This window comes from Lampetra planeri, chromosome 10 (assembly GCF_965212315.1).
Source record: "Lampetra planeri chromosome 10, kcLamPlan1.2.h2, whole genome shotgun sequence".
NCBI classification, from domain to species: domain Eukaryota; kingdom Metazoa; phylum Chordata; class Hyperoartia; order Petromyzontiformes; family Petromyzontidae; genus Lampetra; species Lampetra planeri.
Genome location: NC_136116.1, coordinates 10,486,196 through 10,512,936, shown reverse-complemented (window position 1 = coordinate 10,512,936; position 26,741 = coordinate 10,486,196). Strand labels below are relative to the sequence as shown.

Genomic DNA, 26,741 nt, shown 5'->3' with positions numbered 1-26,741 from the left:
AATTCCCTTCATCCGCTAGAGGCCGCTACATTTAACACAGTCGGCTCGAATCGACGAATTCGTGCGTCAAAAGTGGCTGCACGTCCAGCCGGGTGGGCGACTTGCGAGAGCGTGGGGAGAGAGCGAGCGGGCGAGCGAATACGTTCTGCGCGGAGAGCTGAGTGGGTGTATTTGCGCTTTGTCGGCGGATGTGCGGTCTGCTCTTTAAAGTGGAACCAGGTGCCTCCCCCCGACAATGAGCGGAGACCATTGCCATGAGAACAGGGCGCATCAGCATATGAATGACCACGTCGATATGAGGAAGCTCTCCGCGTAGATACTCGTGCGCAATCTGCACGCCGGCTGGAGGTTAATAAAATAAAAGATAACAATGCCCTTTGCTTATCAGGAAGAAAAGCTACGGAGGAGAATATCGAGGTTCTTTCTAGGAGGGCCCTGCTAACATCGGGGAGTGGATTGAGCGTTTGGGGAGTTTGGGGAAGAAGCCGGGAGAAAAACAACCTCATCACCACGCTGCACACGAAGGGGGGGGGGTGACACTCAGCGCTGCCATCTCCTGACCACACCTCGCTCCTCCGTGCCTACAGCACCTGGCAAGCCTCGGTGGTCACACAATGCATGCAAGTGCTAAACGGTGGCTGGGATCCACTTGTTCTATATATATAGCCATCTCGAGGATGCCTCGCACAGGCCCAGCAGGGCTTTAGGAGTTTAAACACGTAGGCTTTCACGACCGATGTTATCCATTAGTTTTTTTGGGATTAGATCGCGTAGATATAAATGTGTCATTAAACCCGCCACAAACCCACGCAGACATTTAGTAAGGTTTGTCAGGTAAACAACGTGATAATTAATTACTAGTTCAGCACACCGCTTGTTTGCCGGGGAGTTAACTCACGAACTTTACAATCGAGAGTTCTAAAGATTTGCGCAATCCAGCACAGCTGAGCACTACCACACCCGGATAACAAGATTGTAAGGGTGTCAACTTACAATTCATAATCTACCGCCCGTTGTCAACCCAATTGCTGGATGTACGTCTCCCTGCGCCGTGTCGAGCATGGGGGTTTTGTTTGACCATACTTCGCCACGCTCGTCCGTGTGGGCTGGCGGAGATGTCACTCGCCACAGATGTTACCCGGGGCCAGGAATCGATCTCAGACGGCCAGGTTCAACGCGTTAACCACTCCGCCACCGCTCGCTCCACTTACAGAGCGAGCAGTCGAACAGTCCCCCCCTCCCCTTCCGAGAAGACGGGAGGAAAATAAATCCGCGCACGTCATTAAAAACACGACCCGGTCGTGTTGCGGCTTTCAATTTTAAAACAACGTCATTAATTCACTCGGGTTTCAGCCGCGCGACAACAAAAAAGAAACCAACCGGGCCCACCCCCCACCCACCCTCACTGCCGTTCACAAATCCGCGGTGTTCATATCGACATGTGTGTGCACGCGCAAAAGCCCGTCTGGCAATTTTCAACTCCGCAGAGCGGTCGCGGATTCCCGCTGCGAAAGCGCCCCGAGCGAATCGGCCACCCCCCCCCCATCCCGCACCACCGCGTCCCGTTCCGCGGAACGACGGCGTGCAGACAAAACGAGAATAATTTTTACGCGAGGGAGCCTCTCGCCACCGCCGCCGCTGCTGTGATTCTATCGTCGAGCGACGCGTGCCACAGTGGGGAGCCCTTTCAAGTGACCAACAGTGGGACCCCCCCATTTACGAGCGGCGGCTGCGGTGTCACGCAAAAAAATCGGGGGGGGCACTTCTGCGGAATCCTCTCTCGTTCCGTGCGCGCAACGAGAAGACCGACCCGCGAGACGCGAGCCGCAGACAGCGGTGTAATTCTCTCATTCCCAGGCGCAAACTAAAAAAACCAACCCCCACACGTCTGGCCAAATCTGTCGAGGTCTCAACGCCGCATTCCGGTCGGCTCTGCCCGGCAGATGCTGCAGGCGAGACATTCCTACGCTGCGCCGCAAGAGCGAGCGAGCGACCGGCGAGAACGACAAAAACCGCGTGCGGATGAGCGAATGGGCACACGAAAGCGTAGTGAGGGGGGGGGGCTGGGAAGGAAAAAGAACAAATAACGCACGCGCACGATCCTTCGCACGCTTCCCAACGACGAGATTTTTCCGAAATGGCAAATCGGAACGTCGACACATTTCACCCCCCCCCCCCACACGAAACGGGTTTGGGGGGGTAACTTTTATCTCGGCGAGGAAATGCAAAGTTGAATCTGCAAGCCCCCCGCAGTGTGGAGAAGTGGAAGTCTGCACAGAGCCGAGTGAGCGACGTCGCCCCCCCCCCCCCAAATGTTTCCGAGTGGTGGCTCACAACAAGAATCTCCACCACCACCACCCACCCCCCTTTTTCCGCGAATTACATCTTCCTGTCGGCTTAATCGGGTCCAGCTTTACACAGATGCCCGGGGGCTTTACTGGCTTCAATGAGCTAACTGCTGCTGCCGCTGCTCGGAGCTGGAAAAAAAAAGGGGGGGGGGGGGGAAACGGGGAAGTCTGCATCTACGAACAGCGGCTCTTTAAAAAAAATACACAGAAAACCCCACAAAAAGAGTCCCAAAAAGCGTGCGAGCGAAGGATGCACAGCTGTCCCCCCTCCTCCCTTGTCATCACCCGCGCATTGCTCGCCGATGTCCGTCAAATACTCTACGGGTCGTTGACGATGATTCGTTTACTCCTACCGGCCCCCTTACCTTTACACTCCCTTTGCTTTGTCGGCCAGCGCGTGCGTCGGAGGTGCTCACGCCACCACGGTCACGTCTCAAAAGCCACTGGCCCCCCGCGTGTTGAACGAGAAATACACGGGCAGCCGGGAACGCCCCACACCCACCTTCTGCTAGCGAGCCCGACCCACCGGGGCCGCCTCCCTCCCCCTCCCTCCTCTCTCTCCCCCCACACCACACATCCCCTTCTCCCCCACCGTGGCCACGGCTTCTTCCTGCTGAGATGCTGCTGCTGTTGCTGCTGCCCTCTCTCTCTCTCATTGGACGCCATGGGGCAAGAGGCAGCAGCAGCAGCAAAGTCGACGAGGAGCGGGAGCGGCTCGAACCCGCCCCGGTTATCGGAGGGTGGCAGCAGGCAGGAAATGAGTCACTTGTCAGCAGTGTTGGGCCAGCGCGTTGCAGACTCGCAGACCGCAGAGCCTTGGGACACAGGCACTTGCAAACATTTCGTACTTTAACACCCGCAGGGGATGCGGGGGGGGTACAATATTTATTTCTTTAAAAAATGTGGGCGTTATAAGAAGTTACCGTTGCGTTTTACCCAGTATGCTATGGAATTTTTTGAACGGTTTAATAATACAAGCGGACGTGTGTAATGCAGTGCAGTCTATCTGTGATAAAGAGCTTTATAGTCCATTGGATTCCTCCAGTTTAAATATTCAGATTCTGAAAAGCACGTATTTTGCAGATTACCTGCGCCGTGTTTTTAAAAGCCATTATCGGCCACACAAGTGTCAAAGAAATCGAAATGAGACCGCACCACACGTGTTTTAAATGGTAAAAGTAATGCATAAATTATTATATTGATTTACATTTTGCAGTTAATTTTAAAAATAAACACGCTCCGAGAAAGAACTACATCTTCTAGCCAACACTCAAGCCACGAACAGCAGATAAGGTTTCCATAGTGCGCGGATGTTAATAACGATATCCAATATTAGTTTTAGCAACAATGCGCCAAGGCTCCGTCTAATTTATATTTTCTCAAGCACCCAACGATGGCCCTGATAGTTGCTTCACTGCAATACCTTTACTCGACGAACACTTTGGGGGGGCTCCCACGGAAATTCCGTGGGAGCCCCCCCAAAGTGTCCGTCTGCGACGGCCGCTTATTATTTCGCAGTTAAGCACCGACCTCATGTTCTCTACCCAAGCTCATAAACCACAGTAAATAAAATAAAAACAGCGTTACATGCTCCCCCCCGCCAACATCCAAACACACGCCTGTAAATTTCCACACCACGCTCAGTCGTGTTGTTAGGGAAGCGTCGAGAGCGCAGCCCTTCATAGCTTCCACGACTGTCGACGTGGCCTCCTCCCAAACAGCGAGCGCGACGCGGCGTTCCGTGGCCTCTCGTTAGCAGCAGCGCGAGCGGAGGGAACGTCGTCGTCGTCATCCGTGGACTCGCTAGGCCACACGCGTTAAAGCCGCTTTCACGGTGCGCGCAGTTGGTGAAATATGGTTGGTATGTGCATGTACGTATGTAGAACTTATTTCTCACCGTGCATCGCCAACCGTGCCCGGTGTGCGGGGACAGGACAACAAACTAAATACGAAAAAATCAGTTGTGAAGAAGTGAGTTTTCCATCCAGGTTTAAAAGTGCACAGCTCCAGTGGTTTCCTAACATTGGAAGGAGGAGCATTCCAGACGGCCGCAAACGTGCATCTGAAAGCGCGCGATGTGGTGGCCATTTGTTTGATAGCGAGCCAAAAGCTGCTGATGTGAGAATTACCGAAGTTCGCATGATGGTTTACACTCCTTGACGAGATAGCAAGGTGGTCAGAGTTGGAGCTCTGCGATTTTGGATTTTGACAAGTCGAAGCTAGGGCACGTGCGGCCACACCTGAGCCCCTACAAACCGGTTTAACGAACACATTAATTAGGAACTTTTTTTTTATGCCTCAACCAAATGCCTCTGGCCTCGAGGAAGGAACTAAATGATGCAAGTGAGTTTGGCGACGCCAGTACAGTGCAGCGCATCGTACCTTCTGCAAAGCCAGAGATTGCAAATTAATCGCCGCACGCGCTCACGGAAGGTGCCCCCACGGTTGACAAACACCTCGCCGCCAGCTGCTTCCGCTGCTGTGGAGGAGTCACCCGGATCAAACTTCGCAGTCCGCGATGAAATCGGCAAAAGTGTTCTTAAACGCAGCCCTGTTACCAGCGGCGACTCTTAGACGCGGCCCTAATTGATCATCTTAATTGTCTTATGGTTGTTATTGTTTGGCTTGCATCCCACTGGGATTTTTGCACACAGCACTGATATACGGAGCTTTTTCTGGAAGACTTTGCTGTTTTTTCCTGGATTTTTCTGTTTGCGCGTAGTCACTTTAAGATGTTTCTTGTTCATGTTTTTGTTTGTTGCGGTTGCACCCGATTCAAGAGCCGAATGGCTCACAGGGCTATACCAAATAAATGAAACTGAAAAAACTGAAAAACTGAAACGCAACAGCGTCTTACCCCGCTGCCAGATTATTCCTGTCATCTGCGCGCCGATTTCACGGATAACACAATATGGGTGGACCGGTGGGCACAAGCGGCTAGCGGCTGCGCCATGAACTTGGCAAGCCGGGTCCGATTCCCGGCCGCACCACCGATCAACACAGTTGGCTACGTACGGAGAAAAGGAAGTTCAACATACATGCGCAACATCAGTGGCTAGTGGTGTCACAAGCGGATCTGTCCCCCCCACCTTCACCAACCAGTGTGGTGATGTATGTTCAAATAAGCCCATGGAAGCAGTGGAACATTCATTATTTTATCCACAGATATCCACTCAGATGCAGCATTAGGAGATATTTTTGCAGATAATAGGATCAGCTAGTGCCCCCGGGGACTGCCTATCTTGATGCAGACAAGGAGAGTTTCACCGGAGTCTTCGTGGAAAGGCGCACTGGGAATTTTACGGAACAGTACTCGATTTTCCATGTGCGGTAGAATAAAACAGACATGATAGCCTCGGGGAAGATTATTTTATTTCATCACGATGCAATTGTCTTATCACGGCGCAGTGATTCACACACACTGCACTACGAAGCCGGCAACCGGAGTACGATTCCGGGGCAAGGCGGACACATCTGTGTTGAGTGATATATTGGAACCGGTCCTGGACTCCTGGCCCACCCTACTCTCAACTTCACGAACACGCGCGCCCACCAGCGTGGTGAAGCATGGTCACACAACCTCCATAACCACCGACACCATCTTCGGGAGACCATCGACATGGAGTTAATTCAGGAGTCTTGTTTAACCAGGTGAGAAGTGAAGAGGCCAGGATATGGTCTCATTTGAAACGTGGCCGTGGATGCCAAAAGATCGGTGACGAGTAGACCGACTGAAGCGAACTGACAGAAAAAAAATTTCACTAATCAAAGTTTATCATCTTTAGGTACACGGTTTTACTATGGAATTGGAAATCTACGGATGAAGGGCACCTTACAAAATGTTAATAATTATTCTTTATTATTAATAATGCCACGGTTACTGAAATGCATTGACGGCGACTTACATTTGGTAACCATAAAAGAAACAACTATGGCAGTGGATGGGTTACCCAGCGCCTCCGGTGAGCACGGTTGACAACGTATGGCGCGAAAGAAGTCCAACACACATACGTGCATACGTTCTCTACACAGAACCAGGGGGGGGGGCGGGGTTGGTGGGTTATTGTTTCCACGAGAGGTTTCAGGTACTGGGAACCATCCGCCCCTCGTGTGCTGCACCAGCAGTTTCGCTGGTAATATTTAATTGAAAATGCAGCCGTATGGATTCTTAAAATGGACTTCAGAGGTCAGTGAGGATACAGGGCTGACATATATGCACGCGTCTTTTATGGCCAGGGAAGAGCATTGCTTATGGCCATAAAAGTTAATCCAGTAAACCGTCCTTCTAAGCGTTCTTACGCTACTGTATTTAAGCATTCTGAAATTTGTTTCAAATGCAGTGGGGGAACCATTCCATAGGATCAAATGAATTAGCAGCAGCAGCAGCAGCCATGCTCATTCCACTGCTGCAAAAAAAAAACACGTGGATATAAAAAGCCACGGAGGTTCGAAGGGTGACATTTTATTTTCAGACTCTGAAGCAACAGACTCTTGTTGTGCAGAGATTCACGTGGGCGTCACGACTTGAACCAAGGCAATAACTAGCGCAGTAACGGGCCGGTACATTGCAAAACGTGCTTATGAGGCGAATATGTAGTGAACGCCATCTCTGCTGGGTCACGCTTTTGCTAATCTGTCACGGGTCACGTGTTTTGCCTGCAACGCAGAAGCGGGGCGTGCACCTCGAACTCACGAAGTGCCCCAACGCATTACAAAGACAAAGATTACCCCCCCCCCATAGCCTCAACACATTTTTGGGGCAAGTGCTGTTAGCGTGCATCTATGAAGGCCGGCACGGCACACGAGGGGGGGTGGGGGGGGGTGGCCAGCACCACACCCGACGACGCTCACGCACCACACCAGGTACTCATTTTAGAGGCCGAGTCGACCTAGGGGAGGCCCCTGGACTGGTTCTGATAATCATCACTGGTGTTGGTAGCCGTGTGCGGGAATGAACAGGTTCGTAGCGCGGTGTGTCAACTGCTTCGCTACTGCACACAAAGATCCCCCCCCCCCCCATGTAGCCTTAATAAACTGTTGGGGAATGTGCTGTGAGCGAGCACCTTTGCAGATACACGCGCAAACACACGCACATACACGTGCACACACACGCGTTCCTGTCGTGCTTCAAGGCAAACAAGCGTTCTCTGTAAATTAAACCGCCTCCCTCCGCAGAGCACATTCTACACATTCGGTTCAATTCATTCAACAACGAGGAATCCAGATGCAGAAGCAGTGACATCATCTGGTGGTGGTGGGAGGCGAGGCAGGGAAGGAGGGGGGGGGAAGTCTACACTTGGGGAAGTCGACACTTTGGGATGTAAACGTCGCATTTTCAGAAGCAAAAATCTTCACTTATCCTGGAGAAATCCGAAGAGCCGTGACGCTCTTTGTCTCGAGGTGTTCAGTTTTCGTGCATCTTACCCGAGAGCATCTGGCACTCGAGAGGAGACGAAAACCCAAGTGCACATCTCAGTTTTTTGGTTGTTCCATTTTCAGAAGCGTCATCATCAAAGCAAGGAAATGGAAAACCCCAACGAGTGCGCAAACGAGCACGGATCGGTGCACGCTTGAGATTACCCCGCGAGACAGCAAGAGGAACACATGGACGAGAGAAACAATTCGGTTAATGACATCATTCAAGCCGTTACAAAAAGTAAGCGGACTTGGGCAAGGCACCGCGTGGGACGGGGTTAACGATGGCTGCGCTAAAGGGACAGAACGTGCACGAGAGGATTTACAACCAAGGAGATGGAACGATGAAATCAGCTCGTAAGCAGGTGATAGGTCGGCAAATTACTACACCGCAGGGATCGTGAGGGATGGCGACGAATTGGGGAGGCCTTCATCCAGCAGTGGATTGACCATGGGCTGATTTTGACGACGATGAAAATAAGACCTTGCCAAGTACAATCGCGTGCCGACTCGCAGGTTCTAACTCTGGACTGGGAGTCGGGACTGTGCCTCTCTCGACCCTCTGGGGTCAATAAGTTACGTAGCACTTTGGGGGAACACGGAGAGAGAGAGGATGTTCTGTGGATGTACGTGTCCCAGTCGCCTGCACTCGGATTCAAGACGTTATTGTATCAGCTCTGCTGCAAGGACGACGACGGCCCAAGACCGTCGGCAGGTGACGGCGGTCAAGGAGGGCATTGCGGGGCGGGGACGAGCAAATGAATGAGAGCCGTAAAACACAACAGCAAAAATGTTTACACGAAACAATCATTGGGATGGAAAAAATGTCTTTGTTGAGCGTTCGAGTAACGCCTAAACATTGCATTTTACCAGATCAGGCTCACCGAGCTAAATAGCTCTTTTCAGAAGCGATCTGGCCACAAATGAGCTAAAACGAAGTGGCTTATCATATGAAAATTTACAGCAGCCCAATATTCTAAACGCACGTTTCTAAATGTGGAGGGAAAAACCGGAGCACCCGGAGAAATATTCGCGCGACCACAGGGAGAACACGCCAACTCCAACTATACAGATGTCAGGGTTGGGTTTGAACCCACGACCTCCTGCATACCTGGCGAGGGAGTTAACATCTCGCCACGGCAGCGATGTGCGTCGCCAACGCCATGACCGGCGGCGCGTGGATGTGCAGAGACACGAGACTCGAGACGATTAAATGTTGACGTTGCACTGCCAAGTGGGTTGTAGTTGTAGCGACCGAGCTCAAACCGATAATTATAAAACCTTAAGTAAAATGGATGACACCTTTGCCGGACCATCCCGCTTGCAAAGTTCATGCCAAGACATTAACGGAATTCGCCGGTGCTGACATTCACACGAGTGACGCAGCCTTGCAGGCCTAACCCAGCAGCAGAAGCGGCAGGAAAAGGTTATCGCATCGCAACGCTTTGGAATTCTCATCCCTACAGAAGAGCCGATGAGAATCGGCCACTGCCCCTGAATCGCGGTCATTTTCAGCTAAGCCGCCTGCACAAAGAATGAGTGCAGCCGGGGACAGATTAACCACTGAGCCAACACAGCCACTGGCACCAGTCCTCATGTCACGACGGGGGGCAGTGGCTTAGTCACAAGCTTCATCAAGTTAATGCACGATTGTAATGTCTGTTTCTGCAGAGGTCTGCACAAGCTTTGGGGGGGGGGGGGGGGAGCTTAAGATTTCTTACGTCTTCATCCTAAATTTGACCCTGATTGTGCCAATCAGAATTACGCCCCGACACGAATGATCCATTCAAAACTCTCGCACAACATGCATGTAGTAACCCTTTGTGTTAGAGGACGTCCCGCAGAAGCGGATATCACAGAACCACTATACAATGCTACTCAGAGCCCTTCAGGTGACCCTCCAGTCCACACAGTAGGGGGGGGGGGGCAGCACCTTTCTATCCCACCAGCTTTACAGGCTGTAAATGTTTGTCGCATGTCAGTCAGCACACTGTTTGACCAGGCTGAGACCATCGACTCGCTGGGCTTGAGAACCTGTTTCTTTTTTGTTTAACGCAAACGGCTTACCGAATTCAAACCCCAGGATCTCAGCGGTTGCCAGCTCGGACCACTCCGACATCCGAGCCACCCGGCCAAGAATTTGCTTCAGCGCATTCACACAGAGTAACACACGTGGCAGGTGCGTTTCATTTCCTTATCCTCAGGCCAAACTTCACGTAGCCTGTAAGGGATCAAAGAGTAATTAAATGCCAAGTAAACACCTTTGCCATCATCGATCAAAGAGGCTTCGACGTAAACCATAACAAGCAATGATTTTGCTCTTACTACCCCACAGCGATAGGCTAATGCAGTGTGCTTCATTGCAAGGCCCAATGACCACTGGCGGCCCTGGTGGCCTTTAGTGCAGTCCCCGACAATACACAAATGTGAAAAAACACCCATCATCTTACTGTGAAACCCAATGGTTTGTCATGTGTGGTGGCCCTCGCACCGATGGCTTATCGGCAAAAGTGACCGCCCTCTGAAAGTTAATGAAGAACACTGAGCTAATGGTTGCCCAATACCAAATAGACCTGAATGCATCCAATATACAATCAGATCCTAGCAGATAAGCAGGTTTGAGCCGCCTGCTTAATACTTGGATGGGAGGCTGCCTGGAAATTGCAGGCGTTCTCCGGCCTCGGCTAGGGTGCCAGATGGCAGCACAGCAAGAGATGCTCGAAGCTGTCTGTTCAGAGCTTTGGGTTATCCTTCGATGTGTGTGTGGAATTCCTTTGGGCATTCTGTTTTCCTCATTATTAGAAGTGGCCAAACATCCCGATGCAGGATCCTCTTCTTGAAAAATTATCAACACCAATTCAGGCTTTCCTAGGCAAAGGGCCCTATTATTATATAGTATACACGGTTACGTATTTCATGTCATAAAGCCATGCTCATAATAAAGGTTAAAACAAATATATATTTTTCGAGCTTGGAAACCACCATCAACAATCTCCGTTTTCAAACCTCTCGTTTTGGCATACGACTTATTGTTGCTGGCAACCTGACCAGTCTGGTTTCACAGCTTGAGAGTGTACACAATGTCGACAGTACGGTAGTCATTTGCCACGCACCTCGGTTTAGCGCGGCTGGCTACGTACGGGGCAAAAGTTCAACATGGTGCCCTCTTCAACGCTGACCAGATGTAATTGAAGTTTTAGGAGTACCCACATTTTATCCCACCAAGGTTGACTGTGGTGCATCCATTTATTTTACTGGGCAGACCGAGCCGAGGCGTTTTCTAAAACGTGCCCATCGTTTCAAACACCGCGCCAGGCAGTCGAACCGGTGACCTCTGGAGTTCAAGTCCAGTTTGCCGACCGCTACATCACAGCAATAACCCGAGGGTGAAATGAGAATTCAACCTGAAGAGCCATGGTTTCAGCTCTGTAGCTTGACCTTGTTTGAAGGGGGGCATACCAAAAACTCAGGAGGGGGGTGGGTGGGTTTGGGGGGGCACGACAGCCAACGTGAAACCGTTAAAAGTTGAAACAGAATGAGTAACAATGTTCGACATTTCAAGTAACGGTTCCCCTTTTCATGAACAAGAAATGTCACCCTATCATGCTTTTTCTTCTCTAGCCCCCCCCCCCCCCCATGGTTTTGCGGATGTAGTCGCCATTTCTACAGGCTCATGGCTTGGGCCATGTTCACGTGGCCAGCAAATCAAGCACGGCACGGAGAGAGACAGGCCTCGCTCCAGTGACCCGTGCAGGTCACACGAGGAGGCGGTGAATGCTCGAGGCCCCAGCGGATAGGGTTTCCGCCAACTCATGACTCACGGTTTCATGTGGACGGATGCCATTAAAGCCGAGTGGGTGTGTGTGTGCGCGTGGACGAGTGTAGGCGAATGAAGGCAAGGAGCTATAACCTGATCGGGTGGCAGGTGATTGTGTGGCCGTGGTTAGAGGATACCCACTCTCTGCCACTCGCTTACAACCCTCCCAGTGGTGCTTTCTAAGCTGCGGCTGCGAACGGAGGTCTGATGCCACCTCTTAAATGAGCGTTTAAAAAGGTAAACACATGTACAAGTATAGCCCTTTGTCGATCCACCAATTCACTGCTGGATTACGCATTCCCATGCGGTGCGGGTCGTAGGGGTTATTTGACCATATTTCACCGCAACAGTCAATGCGGGCTGTCGAAGGCGGAGGCGCATATGTCTGGCAGTAAAACATTTTGCTCCAGTGCCCTTTGATGTCCCCCTGACAGCCCCGAAAATACTATGACAACCTGTTTGTGTATGGTAGTCACCCATCCAAACACTATTCAGGGTCAAGCCAGCTTAGTTGCCGACACATGACAAGATTGGGCACATTGCGGGCACTTTGGTCGTATGCAAATATATGACCACAAGTCAAATCAAGTTCATTTGTTTCACTGGGGTGAGAACTCAAGGGAGCGAGATCGTTTCATTTTTTAATAATGACATCAAGTCACAAAAATATTAAAAGCAAAATAAATAAAATAAGGTAGATCAATGAAGCAAATAGAAATCGCAGCAAAAACAACTGTCAGCTGAGAAATCGAAGATATTACACAAACGTGAATCTATGTTAAGCAATACATTATCTGTAGCAAAAATCGCCTCGGGCAGATTATTTTTAGACTGCTCATAGGGTATGCAATGAAGTTAGAGAAACATTAACGAGACATAGGGTGACCGTTGTACAAATATGTAAACCGACAAGGATGCGAGTTAAATTCAACTGCAAGTGAAGTTGTCATAAAGAAATGAATGATGGGAACGTAACCATAAACATTTTTGTCAGTGATGAAATTCCAGGTTTTTGGGGGGCATTAGCGGGTGAAATGAGTGAAAACCACGAGAGTTGTGTGTCCTCAGTACAGTGCACTTGTTGAGTGCTGCGGGGCATCTAACATTGAGAGTCTTCGGTCGTGAAAAAACCAGACCACTTTGGGGTCCGAGTTAGTGTGTGTGTGTATGCACTACAATGATCTTGGCCCAAATCATCGCAAACCTGTCAAGCTCCTTATTAATGCCTACCTTATTACAGACCAATTCAGAACTTATTGGTCACCCCGCCGTGCCCTTATAAATCTCAACGTTCATCCTACAAAGTCCCATCACAAGGGTGAAACACAAACAAAAAAACATTTTTTACTCAATTTCCCTATACAAGAATTACGGGTAAACCATATGGGTTAACATGTATGTAATCGCCCTCCCAGTTTTGATAGTTAATCAACGATTCATGAATTAGATTCGGTGTTTTTCATGTTTTAGACAAAATACAGAAACTAGAGGTGGATGAGTTCTTTGAATCGGCCCCACGCCACCCGCCTTCGTGTAACGTGTGGACACATGCCAACTTCGCATTCATTGGTTACCGAGTTGGAACATTGACAAAATAAACACACGGTGCATTGGGGATGCGAAAATTGTGCACCGCAAAGCACACCCATTCAATGCAAACTTTCCATGAGCAATTTGTGCAACCATCACCGATTTTCCCATAGGCGTTTTAGTTTTCTCACAACGAAGTGTTGTTTAACCGTGAAAATGTTTAACAACCTTACAGATTGATAAAAACATACCGCATACTATAATTAAAAAAAAAGATACCATTTAAGAATAAGGCAAATGCTGCACTGTAATGACATGACCTTGTTATTATACGTTAAATGTATTTAGGACGCAGTGAATGAGAAGAAGAGACTTGCACAGCAGAACTGTATTTCTACATTAAACCCCAGCATGGAACTGTCGCGTGCACTCCACGTGGCTCTTTGTCTGTGGAGGCATGGCCAACATGAATCACATGCACACCCAAATTCACACTTAACGCAATACGGGAGCGTATTAGCAGTGCCTTTGTGAAAGAAAAGTTACAAAATAATAAAAGCATCGACTTGGGTGGAGATGTAATTCACAGCCTAATTACTTCGTTACAAGAAAATGTCACGGGTCATAGGGTGTGGCAATGACCTTGCAAAATCGATAGAAACACATTATTGTACGTCCTTAAAAAAAACGTATCCGACCGATGCAATCAGGCTTACAGAGGAGGCATGAAAAAGCAGTGAATGAACTTCAGGTGACAAAATTCGAGCCAAAATAACCGTATACCGTAAATATAACCGGCACCGATCAAAGTGGCGAAGTTATGATCCAACAACTGTTACGACCGACAACACGGGGGGGGGGGGGGGGGGGGCTTGCCACATGGAACTGCAACACAACACATCGCATCAAACAACTTGTGCCCTCGTGCGTTTTAGTGATCGATGCGACGCTTTTTACCTGACGCCGTGCTGGACTCGTCTGCGCCGCGCGGAGAAATCGCTTCCTGGAAAAATAAAAATTGAACGCTGCTCATTTGCACTGCGAACACTGACCGCATGCAACAATGTGACGCATCTTCTCCCTTACAACTTGAATAGCGCTCTTCCTTGCCGACCGATTGGCGTTTTGTTCCCCCCCCCATTGGGCGTGGGCAGCAAACGTGATACAAAAAAAGCATCCACAAATAGTATTGATCAGTGTGTACATAAGCATTACAGTATACATAGCATTTTTAATTACATCCTATACATTTTATTTGTATTACAATTAACCAATTCTAAAGTGATTAAAACACGCTTGTATAGGATTCACTATTTGCATAGTATTTACAATTAAACCATAAAACATGTATATATTGCCAAATGTAGTACCGACAAAGTTAACTTAAGATTACCAAGTGATGCATTACTCAAACTAGTTGCATTCGATATATTGGGTGCAATTCTCTATATACAGGATGATAGTGTACAGCACTTGTGTGAAAATAAACAAAAATACGTTCATGAACCCACCTAATCTCAGGTACATTTTCGAATTGATAGCGACTCCTTTAAAACCAATCGATAAGTATCTCGTACCAACTTAAAATTCCAAAATTATTTAGAATTTTCTTTATTTTAGAACCACTTTAACAATTATGGTTTATTTGTTTGTACAACACTCGTTCGCCGAAGCTAAATGAAGGAACTTTGGCGACCGCTCCCTAAAAGCAATCCGCAAACGTACGAGGCAATTGAAGCGCGGGGCCACGTGGGGGCGGCACTGGGCCGCGCCATTTTTAAAACCCCACCGTTGACCTTTGACCGCCGGAAATAGTTGAATCGAAACTTAACAACAATTTTTTTTCTTTAAAAAAAACAACGCTATATTATTTACTTGCACCAACACACACAAACAACAATACTCGCGTAATTGCAGTCAACTTACGGGAGTAGAAAAAGAGCGGTAGAATTTAAAGTGTATCGGACCCACCGCTGTTTATAAGCCACCGTTGCCGTAGAGACGGAGCACGCGGCTGCAGCCGGGGTGAGTTTGCCATGAAACCGAGAACCAATTTCATTGACACGACGAGAGTTACTAAACAAGTATCGTCTTCAATATCGCCCCGTCACTATGACCTGGGGTTGGTGGTGGTTCGCCCCTTATAATCACTCGCTTCACGAGTGTTTATGTGAATCATTTGCGAGTCTGACAACGCGCGTTCGTATCCACGATTCGCGGAGCCGAGATACGAAGGCTGCAGTACATTTTCGTTTATTTTGTCGCACTTTCCTTGATGATGATGATGATTATTATTGAGAGTATTGTTGTACCTGTAACGTACCGACTCCGCATTTGCTCAATCTCTAAGAGAGAGAGAGCACGACCCAGGCGCGATGGGAGTGTGAAGACAGTCTAAGCTAAAACTTGTTTTATATTTAACCAGGTAAAGTCCACGTAGCTGTTTAGCTATCTTTCAGAAGCGACCTGACCATCACAAATGACAGCTCAACGAAGTGGCTTATCATCACGTGGAAATGTATCGCAGCCAAATAATCTCAATAAATAATCTAAACTCATTATTAGAAAAATCCCGGCGTTCCGTTTGTCCGTTAACTAAATTATTAAGAGCCTTTCAGAAGGTCTGAATCAAAGAGTAATAGAAAATATCATCCATAATCGAGGCTGTCGCCTGATGAAGCCAGTTGTAATTACTGGCGAAACGTCGTACTCAGATTGTAAATGTTGTGGCTTGGCTCTCCAACACAACCGGTGTGCTGTACTAGTACACTACACTATACACTACTCTACACTACACTATACACTACTCTACACTATACACTACACACTAGTGCTGTACTAGTACACTACACTATACACTACACTACTCTACACTATACACTACTATACACTATACACTACACACTAGTGCTGTACTAGTACACTACACTATACACTACACTACTCTACACTATACACTACTATACACTATACACTACTCTACACTTTACACTAGTGCTGTACTATTGACGAATTGGCCACGTTCTGTTTACGTGACAACCCTTACTAGTTGGCTGTGTCGGGTGGTGGCGGGTTTTAACGACACATTTATATATTTACGCGATCTAACCCAAAAACCTCTATTATGGAGGTTTACAACAATTGTCGACCCCCCCCCCCCCAAAAAAAAAACTAAATGACATTTCTTTCGTAGGCAAATATGCCTACACACTCGACATAGAGTCCAGATGTATTTTGTAGGCATATATGCCTATATCTGCCTCCCCCCCACCCTGTTTAGACATGTCTCTGTCTGACTGGTCGGTTTAGTTTGGCCAGGGCTGCTGGTGAACAGGCGTTGCTCGTTTTAAATAAGTCCTGCGCATCAGGACCCGCGTGTAAAATACCTCCACAGAATTTTTTTTACATTTCTCTTTGCATCAGACGCTTCGAAATTTCAGGAAATCCAAGAGGACACATTTGGCGCTAAACTTAACATTTATCTGATGAACTTTTAAGGTACAGCCCGTTAGTATCTGCACACATGAGGGGGGGGGGGGGGCTGGAAGAAGAGGACATCAGTGGAGCCGCGAAGCACCAAGAAGCCCTCCTCCGTATTCGCTAGAACACGGCGGTCGTAGGCTGCCGAAATTCTCGTGTTTCTAAATTTGGAGGGAAAAACCGGAGGACCCGGAGAAAATAAATCTACGCGACCACTGGGATGATATGCAATGTAGAGCGTAATACGTGTGGAAGCAAACCGGAGTACCCAGAGAAAACCGATGCGAGCGATAGGACAGCACTCTATCCCGAACAGCTGGAACAGAGTCCGGCCACATTTTTGCTGTACTGTGTTCTCCTGGCACCACCTTGATGCCCACGGGAAGGGAGTTTCGTAACATTTGTGTGATATTAAATGGGGGTACCTCCACGGTGCCCCCATTTAATAAAGAGAGTGAATGAGATGGTTTTTAAAATATATACAGCTTAAGACAATGTATCGGGGTTGAATATTCAGAGGTCGATCAAATAGGTGACAATTTGTTGGGTGTCACCATTGCTCGTCGTGTCCGGTAGACTTGCTGCTGTCATACGGTTGTGGAGGTAATGCGTGTCAATTCTCGTTTGAGTGTGGAACCACTTTGGTTTTGAGTGTTGGCCAATGCTAGTCCACAGATGGTCATCATCATCAGTGGGCCCAGTGCAGAGAATGTTACAAATTCAGGCGGAGGGTTTTGTAGGAAGTCACGGAATGATAAACACTTTCACTTTACAACAGAATCGAGAACAGGGAAGATGAGGTTCACATTTTACATCTCATCACCATGTCACTGTCAACCCACTGCTGAGTGAAGGCACCACCATCCCTCATGGTGCTACGATGCCACAATCCATCTCCATTGCAGTATTCCTCTCGTGCGTGTTCTCTTTATTGGCTGCCATGCATTGTCCACGTCTACAGTGTCCTCGCTCTGATTGTGCAGCTTTGGTTCATTTAATGAATGAGGTGAATCAACGAATGAGCGAGTGAACGAATGTCCATTACTTATGAAACAGGAAGATCTCATTGAGATTCGTTATTGCTGTTGGCAAGAAGGATTTGAGTTATCAGCTGTCTCTAAAAACTACAAAAGGGCCAGTCGGCATGAAATTTTCGTAACAAATTAAAGTAGGAAATTTGAGCTGTGACAAGCAAGGACCTGCTGATCATGATGATAATATCATCAGGACTAATGTGCACTTTGCATCAAACAAGGTGTCTGCTATGGCCTTTTGCGGGAGTAAAATTGTCATCTCCTTGAAAACTGGTGGCTCATTGGCATGCACGACAAACACCACACGCGTTGTTATTCAGAGCTTCATTTACATTACTAGTTTGTTTTGGGAAGTCGAGTATGTTAATCATACTTTTTTTTCTTTCGACTGTTATGCTTCTGTTGTGCTGTTCGTTCAATATCAGGGTAACCCAAGTTTGTTGCGTCTCCGTGATGGATGGTGCAAGCTGCTCATAAAATGAATCCAGCTAAGTTAGGGAAATGGACACTGAAACTTTGCAGCCATGAGATTTCTATCAATCCACCAATTTCCACGCAGTCTTTTTAGCGCCAGAGAAAAATTGATTGCATGCCTGGGCTCTCAGTTCTATGAATCCTCTTCGCTAACAGCTGCACTGCTTTGTAAATGATGCTCTTGCACGTATTGTGGGGTAGTGTGTATACGGAGCCATCAATTATATATGTCAGGTTAGCTTACCATGTTATAGTCTCGATAGAAAGGCTTTATCGACCTCTCTCGTGAATATTATAATTTGACTGTTATGACGTCTCTGTAAGCATGGCTGCCTTAAAACTCCCCATGCTTTTGCATACAACTCTTAAAACGATGCCTCTACGTGAATAATAAGCAATGGCAGAAACTCACACTGCATTTCCTGAGGTTCCACCTACCCTTCACTTTTCAGATTTGGTGGACCCACGTGTTGCTAGGGAAGATCTCCTTCCTGGGTGACTAATGAGCAGCTCCTTTGGTTTGTGGCAGAAACGCCACCCAATTAGCTATCTCTATAACGACGCAATGCCCAATCCACAAATATACGAAGGAGACATCACAGCGACACACTCCGCTGCTCCTCCTGACACGCTCATCTGGTTTGACCACCTGAATGTGAAATTGTAGTTGTTGTTCTGTATCCACATCAGCCATACGAAAGAAGAAGCTCACTTTAAGGATGCAGCGGTGCAAGTATTTTAGAGGCAACTGGGGGCCCTGTCAGGGGTCTGTTAGCGATTTAAAAAAACCTTAAAGCTACCGAAACTCTGTGCCAGGTATTCATGGCTTGGAACTTCAATTCACAAGCCTGGGCCTCATGTCGTAACATGAGAAGATACAAAAAATGTGGCTCTATTCCAGACATTTTTTTTTTGCATTTGGTATATTTTCTCTAACTGCCAATTCGAGTAATTTGGTAGTGTGTTTTATAAAACTGAAGTGAGACTGCATTTTTTACACTGGGCTGTTAATAAAAGTGTCCTTTGGCACGAGACGTCACGAGAAGTAACGATGGCCAGGGCTTGAGACCTAACAACGTAGTGGAAGCCAAAAGAGTGAACGTGCTGAAGAGGGCGTGCAACATGGAGGTGGAGTAATGAATTCGTTTGTGTGCAAGAGCTCCTTGGATTGCTGCACCGTGGGACTGCCAGAGATGGCGATGGATTGCGGAGGCCTACAACCAGCAGTGGAAAGACGATGGCTGACCATGAGGGTGATGGACACATTTTTTTTTATGCCACATCATTGGATGAAGCGCCAACTTCCCTTGTGATGTCACTGAAATAAAACCTCAATTTGCCTATACAGTACAATTTACATGAAACTCAGTCTCCTGGTTCTCCTGCCAAAACATTTCCTGTCATTGATTTTGGAAAAGTGGTGTCATGTTCTCAGAGCCCTAAGGCATGACAGAGCGACGAGGTGGTCGTCTCAGCCCAAAACAGAGGGCGAGGTTTGCAACGAACACATCGATGTATACAGTTACATATTTCCATGCTCAAGATACACCCATCAAATGAAACGTGAAATAATTGATTATTTATCATTGATGCAAACTACAAGGAGGGGATATGCAGTTACATTTCGGCTATTGACAAATGTGACGGTCAAAACTAGACCAATGTTTTTTACTTATTGTTAAATTGAAATGTGGCCTCCAAATCCTGATAATTTATCGAATCACAGGAACTGAGAGGGGCAAGGGGTGGAGAGAGATTGGCTGGAGAGCCCTCCCTATATATTTAGCTTTATACTCCGTTTGCTATCACGGATCGATATCCAATTCAACCACTTGATTGTCGCGTCATCGAGTTCAATCAACCTTTTCATTCCACCTTCGAGCTGCCGTAAGGGCAGTCAACAATGTGGACGTCTGTTTGTTGGGCATCTCCACATGCCACCTCTGAGGTAAATAAAAAAAACAGGACATGTCATGGCAAAGTCACGTAGAAGGGAAATAATAAAATACCGAAAGAACCAAGAAGATGAATCCCTGCAGTCACGAAAGCTTTAAATCAAAATGTCATGGCAAGACGAATATATCACAATACCGGATGAGGAGTGAACTCATTTCTTTAAAACTGATTTTTGTGTTTAGTTTCTTGTCCTTCCCCAGCTCCTCCGATAAGCATGGTTGTCGAAAGAAGTTTTTACTTTCATTTTTTCAGTTTTCATTTATTTGGAATAGCCCTGTGAGCCATTCGGCTCTTGAATCGGGTGCAACCGCAACAAACAAAAACATGAACTGGACCGGGCGAGTTCAACATACACACATACAAACACGTAAATGCATTGTCGTATGCGATGTATGACGAGCAGCTGACAACAACCGGGATCTTTGACGTCTCTAACCCAGCTTAAATATACGCTGCCAAGCTTGGTGGTGTCCATTCAGACGCTGTCTTTCCGACAGTCCTGTTCTTCACCTGAGGACGGCTGCTTGCGTTGTGGCCGAAACGTCGTGAGAATTGTATTTTATTATGTTTTATTTTTATTATTTTATTATTTCCCTTCTACGTGACTTTACCGAAAGAACCAAGAAGATGTCTCGGGGAGACATTTCTTTTTTCCCAGGAGAGCCACCTCACCAATAGGATGTCCCGGCAAAGCCAGGTTTAAAGGTGGCGACTTCTAAGCTGCGTGCGCAGCTGCAAAGGTGCAACATCAGCGCGTCGCTTCAACACAATGACATCTCCCCTGTTTGTTGTTGTTGTTGCTCTGCAGTCGAAGCCACGGCGATGGACGATGAGAAGCTGGACTGGGCGAGCCTGGAGAGGGAGTTGCAGGCAGCCGTGGCTGCCGATGCCAAATACCAGCGTGAGAACGAAGCCAAGCTGCGAGCCATCACGCAGAGAGTGGGCTCTTACGAGGAGTTCAGGTGCTGGCGAAATGGTGCTGTTTTGTGTACTTTGTTTTTGCCATGCTCCCTCATCACACGGGGCAGAGTGTCCTGGAAGTTTCGCAAGTTACTCTCTAGAATGCCTGCACTGACGTTTGTTGTTGTGTGTGTGTGTGTTATTGCTCTCACTGTAGAGGAGTCTACCAGTCGCCATTGAGATGCAATTAATATATCATTTTAATATCATCATCCACGATATATCCACTGGGGGATGAAGGCTGACCAACACCATGTTGGTTATAGGGCTTATTTGACCGGAATTCACTCCACTGGTCAGTGTGGGTTGGTAACGGTGGCATGGCTGTCAACCCATACGGTTTAGACCCCGTATTCTTGTGCAGGGAAATTTAGTTTTGAGGTCCATACGGCGTACAGCCGTTTCAACACGGGCAAAAACAAATATTTGTCTGTATTTCTCCCTTATGATGGGACTTCATAGCATGAAACGTTGAGCTTTATAACCTCACGGGGTGACCAATAGAGTCTATATTGGTCTGTATGAGGTAGGCACTGATAAGGGGTTGACAGGTATGCAGTGGGGAGCATAGACGTTGGAGCATAGTACAGTACGATAATGGATTTTTGTATACTGCCCTCTGCTGACAATCTGGCCTTGCAGAAGCCTAAGGTAACGGTTGCATGTAAGCTTGTTACGAGATAGAACACATTCCCAGCGATATGGCTCTAAGCAATGAACGTGTGCTAATTGACATGGGTGGTGTGGTAAGAGTCTGCAATAGCCATTGCAATCCTCGGTGTGAATTATTCTGACACCCAGTTTGGTATCAAAATAATTCAAGAAAGCTGCAAAAAGTGAAAACCATGTTCCCAAAATGCATGATTGTTATTTTAATTGAAAGTGAACACACTTTAGCGTAACTAAATTAATATAAATGTTTAGGAACAATAAACTACTGCCTCGACGTGGGCTATAGTATGCAATGGTTTGGTAAGTAACGTTTATGTTTGATTTAAATGATTTATAACGAAATACACGAACTAGGCTTCCTTTTACACAGGTGAACAATATATGTTCACAGTCTGCAATGGGTCTATAGCCATTTTTTATTGACAAAAACACTAAATCTCTATCCAGTAAACATTACATCTCTATACAATCATGGGTTTATATTCTCCCCCCAGAAAATTCTATGAATTGCAACACAGCTCGAGGTAGCGATTACATTCCCAAAACATTCATTTACTTTCACATTACGGTGCCTTGTAGTGCCTCTAGGTGGGTCACATGTGAACCAAATACACACAATGCATACAAAGCTATCGATTCTCACACGTACAATTCCGTGCAAGTATTACAAGCATAAGAACATGTTTTGCGAGCTTAAGAATATTTGTTTTAATGCACAAATCGATGCGTCGTTGCACCCCTGCTGCCCAGGGACATTGTCTTAGCATCGCACCTGAGGCCCTTGGAGACGTGCGACAAAGTGCGACTGGGCGGGGACGTTCACGCGCAGCGCTGGAACGCGTTCGCGACCACCAAGGAGGAGGGGAGTGAAGAGTCGCAACATGAAACGCCACAGGTCTGTCCGTACGTGTGTGTGTTGAACTTTTTTCGCGCCGTACGTAGCCAAGCGTGCTAATCGGAGGTGCCGGGGGAAGGACAGCGAACTAAACAAAACCGCACCATTGGGCAGAACACATTCTTTTTGGTTGAACACTTTCTTTTGGGTTGAACACATTCTTTTGGGTTGAACACATTCCTGCGGAGGGAGCTGGTAGGAACGTTGGGTTGCTCGGTCAATGGCCAGGGTCAACGGCGGCGTGGTGTATTCCGCAAATATTCCCGACTGTGAGGGCGGGCACAAGCCGGCGTGAGTAGGTTAAACGTTGAGTTTTATAAGGGCACCACGGGGTGACCAGCCCCTCCCTCCCCACCCAGCCCCACCCACCCCCCACCCCTCCCACCCCCCACCCTCCCCACCCAGCCCCTCCCCACCCTCCCCTCCCCACCCAGCCCCACCCTCCCCTCCCCACCCAGCCCCTCCCTCCCCACCCAGCCCCTCCCTGCATGACGGACGGACACAATAATCCCCTGTGGGCTGGTGTAACCAGGAGGTTCCTACCAGTATAATGTGAGTTTCTCGGGGTAGCTTATTGGTCAGAGTACTGAGGTGGCACTGCTGGGATTCTAGGTTTGAATATGGGCAGACACCCACGACTAAAATCGGTGGCCAAGTGGAGTGAATTGATGGTTTCAGCCCAGTCACTAATAACTGCACAAAACATACATGGCGTTACATTTGGGTTTTCACCTAATTTGGGTAAGTTTCACTTCTTAACACTTAATAGTTTCTGCAGGGTATATAACAGGTCTGATCCTCGTGCGGATAATGATGCCTATTGATGTGACCTCAGAAGTAGTTATGTGATGTTATCTTTCTCGGCCTTGGAAATTGGAGACTGGACATTTGTTCATTGCATGACATGATGCCGATAGCACAATTAGAATGTGATTGAGAAGGATTTTTTTTAACAAAGCTGTCCCTAAACATTGATTATTTAGAGTGCTTTGCCCGCAGAGTTTATATATATTTAAAGTTTAATGTAACCTGTTTGTCTTCAAGACAGCTGTCGGACAGTTTACATTCCTGCTGGCAAATATTCACAGGGAAAACCACGCTACTTAAACACATCAGTAATGGCGAATGTATACAGTACACAGAAATGCGGTTCACTGTGAAGTCAACATTCATTCAGTGCACTAGGCCATCAGGAAAGATTTTACAAATCTCGTAGAGTTTTTGAATCAGATTCCTGTCAAAATGGCGTATAATCCTCCACTCAGCCTCTGTTTGTAAATAAAAGAAAAAATCTATAAACTAGTTTGGCATATCTGATTTGCTTAAACTTTTCATGTAAAACCAGGTTTAAGGGGATTCCTCAAAACATTTCAAATTATAACGCAACTCAACCTGGTATTTTCTAAGTTTCTTAGTCTAAATATGTATACTATTCCATGTAATAGAGGGCTCGTGTAGGTTCAGATTGGAGTCCCAGGACCAGAGCATAAATTTGTACCACCAAGGTGACAAAGCCTTTGCAGTGCTAGTTTATTTTTATATGATTCATAGCACTCTGGTTGCTCTGACCCGAAATGTTTTTCTGAGACCGCCATCGGCATGCTCCTTAGTCATTCACTTGACGGCTTGCTGGCCACGGAATCAAGCCCCTGCCTCCAGAGCGCGCTGACAGCTTCCGAACGTAAACTACTCGTATGCAATCGTTATCACATCACAAACCTTTATCGGTCCTATAAATAATTTGGCACCAATAAAATGTTTCCGCCGTGGGTGCCAGCGACAAGAGATTTATGCCAATCCGGGCCCATGAAACGCAAGTTCCATTTCCCCCGGCGACTCTCTCCATCTCCGCCACCCACCCCCCCCCGCGCACTCAGCCGTCAAAGGAGCTGCCGTGTACGGCGCTCGAGTTCAACCGCGACTGGCGCCGCCGCTCGTCCCCGGACCGCTATGCACTGCTGCTGCGCGTGGGCGCGCGGTGTTGCCTTGACCTCTTCCGCGCCGAGGTTGGCTTTGGGCTGCTGGGCGAGGCGGCCGTCGCGCTGGCCCAGTGCTTCCGTGACGAGGACGCCCCCGCCGTGGCCGAGCTGCTCGGAGCCCTCGTCCAGACCCCGCGGTTCAAACTCAACGTGCGCCTCCTTGGCGGCGCGGAGTTGGAGGCCGTCCGGAGCCTCTGCCGGCGCTTGGGGTCGGCGTGCGAGCGCCGGGCCACGGAGCGATCCGTGCCCGGCGAGGAAACGGCGCCCGGGAGCGGCCCGAGAAACAACGACGGTGCTGGCCGACGGGAGGCGGAGAGCAGAGGCGTTGAGAAAGAGTTGGCGCCAGTAGAAGGGTGGCAGGCAGTGGGCGGGGGAGCCCGGGAGTTCACCGCAAAGTCGATGAACCCTGAAGACTGCCTCACCTTCGAGAGCGTTGAGGCTCTGAGAAAAGCCTTTGGAATTGAGTGAGCATGCCAAGGATACAATGGGGCTTTTAAAGTTGGGAATTAAGGCACCCAATGGAAACGTTTGTTCTCCACCTACAGCTGGTCATCCACATTTCAACACGAGCCATTAAATAACTGGAGTTTAAAAAGAGGCGTCTGCTGTCTCATTAATCAGTTTTTTTCCGTTTTATTTAATAGTTGATAACCAGTCCCCCTGTAACGTTTTGATATACCACTTTTAAATTAACTACAAGCATATAAATGCTGCATGCATTGGTCTGTAATGACAGCAAAATATATTAATTGAATTGTCTCTTTGTAGTTAATGTGCCTTACAAACCAGCCCTGTAGCGCCGTGTCTTCAAGAGTTCTGTGTTGTGGTCAAGTATAATTAGGGTTTTTTGTTTGATTAATAAAGCCATTTTTTCTCCACTTGCCATTGTTATATTTGACGTAACCATCTTTAGCGTGTTAAATATTTTATCATACAGAGCTCTGTTTAATCTTAATGAATGTCGACATTCATGCGAAGCTGCACACGGTCGCAGATGGTACGATGAATAATTGAACATTCCTGAGAACCAAAATTATGATCCTTGGAGCATGGATAAATTGGCTCAGGAACAAAGCAGGCCAACAAGTACTTTATTAGAAAGCTTCATTGATTTGTTTTACTTCCTGCATTAATAAAGTGGTACAAAATCTCACTGCACTGACAAAGTTATGCCACTTAGCGATCACAACAGGTTTATATCCAATAGTTGGAATATTTGCGTGGATAAGAGCACCCATACTCAAATCTGAATACATGATATTTTCATCAGTCAGGCTTAACAATCTTGCAACTTTCCCTTGAACCTCAAAGGCTTCTGGACATATCTTTGGGCTTCTATTTTATTGAAGACATCTGCCTTGTTTACCATTTTACCTATATAACCTTTCAAACGGCAGGTTTTAAGAAGTGTTGGCTCAAGGGAGCCCCCATAGGCCGCCACTCGTTGCTATGAGCAAAGTATAAAGCGAGTCCATTTGTCCAAAGATACTTCACATTCTCATGAAAACTACAAAACCCATAAACCGATCACTCCGAAACTTACACAGCTCGCCAAACCATTACTGAGCCCTGTGTAGTTTTTAAGCAATAAAATAAGTTTTTTAAAAAGAGTACGTGCTTACAATGTTTATGCTATGGGTCAGCTCGTTGACTAGTGCAGTAGTTTGCACAGTTGCCATGTTTGTATTTTCTTCTTTTCGTGTGCACAGCCTTAGCACGGCCGGCTGAATCCTGTAACAAAAAAAAGTTTAAGCTCTGTTCATGTACTGGTTAGCCAGCTTGTTTTCCCCTTTTGTATACGCAAATCGCACAACCTTTATAATTGCACCGCTCAACACAATCGGGTATTATAGGTGTGGTGTCAAAAAAACACCGCATAGCCCACACAAGCGCGTCTTTGCCTAAATCACCTGGAATGCGCCCCGGTCTCATCAGGGTCTCGGAAGCTGGCAGGGTCCGGCCTTGATCGCGCTCGGATGAGCGACCACCACATTCACTCCCCTGAACTGACCAGCACGGTGAGGAATGGCCAAACAAATCTCCACGGCGTGGAAGGCCTTCATCCAGCAGTAGCTTGATAATGTGCAGGTTTGCTACGCAACCAACGCAGATGCAGGAACCAACAAAAGCAATGAACTGCATCTGTTCCCAAGCTTTGCTTCTTATTCCAATTGCTTTGCG

At 47.6% G+C, this 26,741-nt stretch overlaps 2 protein-coding genes across 2 annotated transcripts in view; one reads left to right on the top strand and one right to left on the bottom strand.

Annotated features, from left to right (window-relative positions):
• LOC144721146 (uncharacterized) overlaps positions 1-14,829 on the bottom strand; it is a 61,455-nt gene extending 46,626 nt beyond the window's left edge. Inside the window, exons 1-2 of the mRNA XM_078598541.1 lie at positions 14,622-14,829; positions 14,068-14,113 (exon numbers count right to left, since the gene is read on the bottom strand). Coding sequence (XP_078454667.1) covers positions 14,068-14,113; positions 14,622-14,637 — 62 coding nt within the window. The 5' untranslated portion in view covers positions 14,638-14,829. The remainder of the gene's footprint in view (positions 1-14,067; positions 14,114-14,621) is intronic.
• A 114-nt stretch (positions 14,830-14,943) lies between these two features.
• DNAAF19 (dynein axonemal assembly factor 19) lies at positions 14,944-25,438 on the top strand. The gene is made up of 4 exons (XM_078598286.1): positions 14,944-15,135; positions 20,863-21,016; positions 22,437-22,581; positions 24,459-25,438. Exons 2-4 carry the CDS (start codon positions 20,877-20,879, stop codon positions 25,026-25,028), a joined length of 855 nt encoding a protein of 284 aa, XP_078454412.1. The 5' UTR covers positions 14,944-15,135; positions 20,863-20,876; the 3' UTR covers positions 25,029-25,438.
• The last annotated feature ends 1,303 nt before the right edge of the window (positions 25,439-26,741 follow it).